The sequence below is a fragment of the Pygoscelis adeliae genome, unplaced genomic scaffold (genome assembly GCF_000699105.1).
Source record: "Pygoscelis adeliae isolate BGI_AS28 unplaced genomic scaffold, ASM69910v1 Scaffold431, whole genome shotgun sequence".
NCBI lineage: Eukaryota > Metazoa > Chordata > Aves > Sphenisciformes > Spheniscidae > Pygoscelis > Pygoscelis adeliae.
Window position 1 is genome coordinate 1,090,758 of NW_008824047.1, and position 7,148 is coordinate 1,097,905.

Consider the following 7,148-nt stretch of genomic DNA (forward strand, 5'->3'; position numbering starts at 1 on the left):
TATGAAGAAGAGGCTAATAGGCATCAGTAGTATGTCACTCCACCTTTTTATGGACTATCTCAAAATGACCATCAGATTTATGTCTGGAAAAGGATACATCCATGTAACAACAGCAGATAAACTGTTGGTTTCATTAGCAATCTTCTCTTGAGATTACTCAGAACATGCAAAATAGCATTTGTGATTCATTTCAGGTGGAGATCTAATCTTAAGCTCCTTAAATGTGTGCCACAGTTAGCTCCTATAACTGAGTACACCAAAATTGTCTTCCAACCTTCTCCATTTAGCTTCTTTTTAAGGAGTGGTGGGATCTGTGCTTACCTCCCTCATCTCACAGAAACAACTGCGTTACTGACCTTGTCCTGAGACCCCCAACAGAGATCTAAGGAGGCTGCTTTGGTATCAAGCTCAGGATGTTCCAGTTAGAATTATTTCCCCTACCTTGTTACGGCAATGGGAAACCAGTCACAGTACCATCATACTTAATGAGAACGCTAAATAGCAATGAGAGCTGCAGCCGCAATTCATGCTATCAAATAAATACACTGATGAAGGCTCAGTCAAGTCAATGTGCTAAATGGACAAGCAAGACATTCTCTCCTCGAATAAAAATCTGGTTTATGTGACGTGTGAACACCTGTTGATAATCCACTTTGGGCCGCCTTTTTTTCCGTGACTGGCTTCTTGCACGGGTACCACCAGCACTGGCACCCTCCGTGTGGGCAGTCCCGCTACCCACATCAGCTTCACCTCTGGCGGCCAGATGCAAACTGTCACCTGGCATCTTCTTTTCTCCAGCTCTGCCCAAGCGTTTCTGTTTCTCGCGCTCATCTTCTGCTCTCCCTCGTCCTGATCCAACTTTCCATCCAAGCGTCTGAGAGTCATTTGTCAGGGCTAGCTCCTCTGAGACAGTCTTTGAGTCAGCTCCCTTCTTTACCGAAGACTCCTGCAGTTTGAGTCTGTCAAACAGCTGTAAAAGAACATTTGTGTATATGACCACATTCATAAAACGAGAGGCTGCTTGTTTGGTATTTCTACATGGTATTTGCGTATACGATCGCAAATCAGAGCTCGCAATACAGAATTAGTGAAGAATCTTTACGAGCAATAAATACTGTTTTCTTGCCAAAGTCAGACCGTGACGTAAGGTGAATGGATCTCTTGCATGCACGAGTGTCTTTATGTGAGCACCAAGGAATTTAATTTGGGGAGCAAAACTGATGTGTGTAGCATTTAATTTTGTTCAGGAACAACAGAAAGCTACCAAGTTCCTCCATTAGCTCACTTTCCCCAGTGCTCTTGTAATGTTGTCAGATAGTGTTAGAGAGACTTCCATCCTTGTGTCCTCAGGCAGGACATGAATCCCTAAGATAAGGGGCCTCAATCAGCAGAGAGTGTATACTGAAAAAATGATGGACCTTTTGTGTTCCCCAAAACAACCTAAAAGAGGCTGTGTGGGTATTCTGGGAGGTGAGCAGACCAAAAACAATGGAAAAATAATAAAAGCTAAAGCAGCAGATCCAAAGCACTGTATGAACTCATTAATCTAAGAATATGTGGTGCTGAAACTGGCAAAGAAACTGCTTTTACTCTGGCAGCAGGCAAGCTTTTACGAAATACTAACAAATGAAAAGGATTCTCAGTTAGCCCATCTCTTCCCAGCAACAGGATGGAAAGCCAATCCCTGTGAGAGTGGGCTAAAGGAACAATGACAACTTGATTATTTTTAACTAATCTTTAAAAAAGGAAGGGTGGGATCTATCAGAATACAGATTTAAATGGCAGGAATTTGAAAGCAAATTCCTCACAATGAAACTGTTTAAAAGTTTTTGTGATGCTTCTCTGATGTTCAAAAGGCCCAGAGCTACGCCATTCCACAGGCACAGCCCTGTCACATTTTTTTTTCCTTCATTGTTCAGAAGTTCATCTATCATCTCTTCAGTTCTCAACTTTGTAAACATCTTTTTTTGCAGCTGGATCCTAGAGAGTGTCTTGCTTTGGAGCAACATGCAGAATCTTGGGCTTCACGGTACCTAGACGTACTGTTTCGCTGGCTGGAGACAGAAGACTGTTGCTCCGTGAACATTAGTATCGGACTTATGCACTGCCAAATCACCTGGCAGGACAAATGTGGACCGGATCAGTCACGGGTGCAAAAAATGCAGAGAACAAATAAATCAAAAACCACAGAGTGAGCTTACAGAAGGTCAGCATGTTGCACTAAGCAGTAGCAGCAACTGTGATCTGATACTAGCAACTCTAAAGTGGAACTTCTCTAACACTGAACTATGGCCAAAGTACTTTCAAAAAGGTTAGAAAACTGGTTTCCCTCCCGCCCTGTTCAAGTCATTTTAGAGTCATCTGTAATAAAAGGAGGTAAAATATTTCAAATGTAAATCTAGTTTTCCAATCAATGGTCCCCTTTTACTACTTTGAAAAAGGAGATACTAAAAAAAAAAAGAAAACTGGAGATGGTTACCTACCCGGGTTAGTGTGAGCTGAGGTTCTGCGTAGAAAGCTTTGCCCGTTACTGGTTTCCTGTATGTCTCATCCACATCTGTCAGGGCCTAGAAGAAGATAAAAGAAACAGAAGGGTCAAAACTAAAAGAAAACATGAAGAGGCTTTGGACCAGCTTTGTGTCATAGGATTATGAAATTATACTCTCTCTGAGAGAAAATCCATCCTAGGAACAAGCTGTGCTTTGGAGCTGGCTTCTTAATCATCTAAGTTGTACTGAGGTATAAAAGCAACAGCAAAGCCTAGCATCCGTTCCGTATTACTTGCAAACTCTTTCTGAGCCTTGCCTGCAAAATCCTTTCCCGCCCGCCACCTATTTCCAAACTTTTCACAGCCCCAGGCTCACAAATATTTAATAGCTGCTTTTCCATCCACTGTCTTTAAGATCTGCACGAGGTAGAACTCAGGGAAAAGCTTTTGCCACTGACATCCCAGTGACGTGTCAGTGGAAGAAAACGGAGAAGTGGCTACCACTATAAGAAGATTGGGTTTTGCAGAGAAAGCTTTGGAAGCTTCTGATGTTCCTCATATTCCACCTTCCTGGGTTCTTATACAAAACCTTTGAAGCTGTTGGGAACGCTTCAAGGCTGCTCCCTCACCTAAAATCTCTCTAAGATGGCTAGGCACCTCTCAGACGTACCAGTCCAACACCAAGCACCACTGAAGTCTGAAACCCGGCACTCAGTGCCAGAGCAAATTAGCTTTATGAACCACAATACCACATTAATCTTCTCAAAATGTAGTTTGCTTAAACCTGTTGCACATTTCAAGTTTTCAATATAGCAGTTATAAATCAAGGGCTGGAACAATAATTACCATATTCCAGAACTTGTCAAACGCAACCAAAAACCCTGTGCAGACTCCACGAAGCCCTTTGAAAGTGCGGATATGGACATTGATTTTTACACCATCTCGGACACAGCGATGAAGTTCCCCCAGGGGGCTGCCTTCATGGACTGAAACACAGAGAGAACATCAATGGTCTTCCACAAAATACAGATATATACACATATATATATAAAAAACATGTAGAAATCTACTCTACGTAGAAGTGTGGCAGATCTTGGTACAACACTTTTCTTCACAGCAAAAGAAATGAGAAGTCCCAGAGCAATGTAACGCACTGCAGTTGTAATTACTAGACTACCAAAACTCTCCTTACAGCAGGGACAGCAAAGACTTTAGAAAATATGAAGGTTTCACTTGACATAACCCATAGCCAAATCAGCGTTAGCTGAAAATCTTTTTGCTACATTTCAAAAACATACTAAGTAATGCTAATCTTAAATAAAAACAGTTCAAAGGGAACAGAAAGCTCACGGAAGCGGAGAGAGTTCTGCAGAAAAGACAAATGCCTAGTTAAGGCTACCTCAGATTAGTTACGATCTGTTAATAAAGTATTGTAGCAGATGTGTTCCTTTCCTTTACAAGATTCCTGAAGCAACAGATGACTCAACGTTCTTCAACTAACTAAACTGGATCAGTTTAAGTTGATGAAAATGTATTGTTTCAGTTAAAGTTTTTAGTAGCCAGCTGAACATCCTTCAAAGATGTACAAGTCTTCATCCTTCAACGATGTACAAGTCTTTGCCCAAGAAATAAAATTACTATAAGCAGCAGCCACCAATGAAACCATGCTAAACTGCAGAACAATAATGCTTTTAGTCAGGGCAAAACCAAAAGAATTCAGTAAAACATACAACTTACCTGGCAAACACAAGCCTTATCTGCACACTAGAAATCTTTGCAAGTGTAAATTATCTAGAGGCGTAGATATTATTTATTTTACAACTTCCACCCACGCCACGGTGAAGCCATTCCAGTGATAAATTACAGCTACCTGTTTGCTTGTGCAAACATAGGCACAGGACTGCTGCGCAATTCCTACTGAGAGTCACGGAAAAGTATTGGTCTAAAATCTCACACAGTTCTTCATATTAATAAAAATATCTGAGTCAGAGACGACCTCTCGCCTTGTGCTTTAGGGACTACGCATTCAAGGTTTGATTTACACGCTAGAAAATGCATCCTGTGAGTGTAAAATGCTACCGTAGGACAGCTGACCCGCGTATTTGGCTGCATGGTAATTCTTAGGCACAGCAGGGAAATCTAAAGTGGTTTCCTCTGAATTAACCTAATCACATTTATTTTTTGAGATCCATTGTCTTCTTGCCAGCCCTCTCCAGCTGGATAGCTGGAGAAAATTGCTTTCACACAGAGCATAAGCTGTCTCAGTACCTCCCAGCTTTGCTTATGGGCATCTTTTCATGAGTCTCTGTGCTTCCTTCAGCCTAACTGATGGTGAACTTATGTTCTGAATTCACAGGTCCATCACGGGAACCACAGATGACACCATCACTACATCAGATTGATGCTTTTAATCAGATAACGGTATTTTTTCGAACCAACCCTGAGAATTTACAGCATCGTTTTACATTTAGATATTTTAGATTCCTATGTTCCTTTTACATAGGAACTTTATCTACAACTTCTTATAAAAATCCAAGTACAATCTTTATTTCCAACTATGCCTTTGCTTGTCGGCACCCCATTAGGCCTGGTGGAAAACACTATTTTACAGCTCTACCGAATCTAGACAATACATGCTCTTCCCACTTTTTCCTGCTGCGTAAGGTTCCAGCTTCACCAGGGCAAACCTTCAACTTCACCTGATCAAAAGGGCAGAACACATCATCCAAAAACCTTTCAACAATCTGATATCTACTTCTCAGAAAAAATAAAACCAGCAATGCAAGGAATTTATTTTTGCAACATACCTCTTCTGCAAGCATCAAAGCCTGTAATGACCAGGCTCTGCGTGCAGCTAGATTTGCCTGTGGCTTGTGATGCTGTTAAGTACCGGTATTAGTAATTTTTCAGTCCATAGGGAAAAGACTTACCTAGTTGGTTTTGTACTCAAAATCCAATCCCTATTTGTATAAAATAAGCACATGCTTAATACCAGGATTCTGAAGATGACAAGAAAACTACTGTAAGCCAGAGGGCAACTACACCAGGAAGAAGAAAATAAAGATCCAAACTCTGGTTAAGTTCAAGTCCCTGTCCTCAGGTTAGACTTTATTAAGAGGCAAGACTGAAAAAAAAAAAGAGCAAAGCAAGTCAGAACAGTCGAAATAACTCAGAACGCTATCAAACGCCTTTCTAACTGCTCTGTGGTAACCGCTTGCACGTGAGTTCTCTGACCCCTGGTAAATGCAAAGTAATTAGAAATAGCTTCTCCTGAACTGATCCAAAACAGGCACGGCAAAAGTAGCTTCCTTTTTACTTTTATGGCTACTGAAATCACCCCTCATGACAAGCAAAATTTTGGTTCCATTTTACATTTCTGACACACTGAATTTAAGGAACACATCATACCTTGTCACAGCTACCTGGGAGCACAGCATCACGACTGTGGGATGCAGTAAACCACATATCACAGTTACTTCCAGAGGCAGCTACCGCCCTAGAACCCAAGCTTGAAACGCTGGCCCACCTGCTGTGCAGACAGGCCCCCTACTTACAGGGAAAGCACACAATTTGGCTACAAATTATTCTTAAAACTCTCCAGACTCCTGAATAGCACTTTGTATGTCAGTTGTGCCAGCCGCCTTCGAAGTCCACACTGTCCAGCCTTAGATGTGTGGATACTAAATACGTGCTCTTAATGGAAGCATGTAATTTACTTGCTAGATCACCAGTAAAGTTAATTTTTACAGAGATTTTTTCAATTTCCATCATAGTAACCCAAATACACATTCTTTGTATTAAGACCCTAAATAAATATTTAAGGTTAATTCTTTTGAAATCTGACACCAACAGAACCTCTGCATTTGTGCAGAATGCTAAGTTGACATGATATTTAGGATCATGCAGCACCTATGGCAATGAATATATTATGTTTTGGTGTCTCGGCAAGAAGAAAGTTCTGCTTTGAGCATTCAGAATTGAACATTTTGGACTTTTTTATAAAAAGAACAGTAAGGTGATGCTGGTAATTAGAAGAGATACTTTGATTCCAATAAACACCCCGTATTTTTAATTAACTGCACTAAAGGTACATCTCATTTGCTATCTGGTTCTTGGCATAAGTGCACAAGCTGCACCCTTTCATGTTTAGGGGCTATTGCCCTGACTGCACGCATAAATTTAGACAAGAAGCTTGTATCATCATCACAGATGATGAATTTAGCAACACCACTGCTGCCTCCCACCTCAACCCACTGTTCTGTCATCATGTTACTAGAAACGCCAGCGCTGTGTTCATGCCCTCAGGTTGTACAGTTAGTAGCCAAGACACAGCAGTGCGTTACAGACTCCTGCTGAGGTTATGATTTAACTATGAGCTGCACGGACTCAAATCTGATTCCTGGTTTAAAAAGAGTACTTTTGAAAGCACAAGAGTTTCTCATCCTTTTTTCCTTAAAATCAAGAGGATGAACGTAATTAACCAAGTAACAGAGGAAGACATCACCGTAACAAAATCTGTGTCACCTCCGAGAAAGCAGTTCTGTGAAATGCCCCGTTCCTCATTTCTGCACACAATCTTCCCAGCATGCCACCTAGCACGCAACTATCGCTTTCCACCCAAACTCCATCATTTCCCCCCCCGAGCCCCCTACGCCCCGCC

The 7,148-nt window shown here is 41.4% G+C and overlaps 1 protein-coding gene across 1 annotated transcript in view; it reads right to left on the reverse strand.

Annotated features, from left to right (window-relative positions):
* Positions 1 to 501: 501 nt before the first annotated feature.
* Positions 502 to 7,148, reverse strand: part of LSM11 (LSM11, U7 small nuclear RNA associated) — a 9,629-nt gene continuing 2,982 nt past the window's right edge. The window contains exons 2-4 of the mRNA XM_009333538.1: positions 3,335 to 3,474; positions 2,484 to 2,567; positions 502 to 970 (exon numbers count right to left, since the gene is read on the reverse strand). Of these exons, the coding sequence (XP_009331813.1) occupies positions 566 to 970; positions 2,484 to 2,567; positions 3,335 to 3,474 (629 nt within the window). The 3' untranslated portion in view covers positions 502 to 565. The remainder of the gene's footprint in view (positions 971 to 2,483; positions 2,568 to 3,334; positions 3,475 to 7,148) is intronic.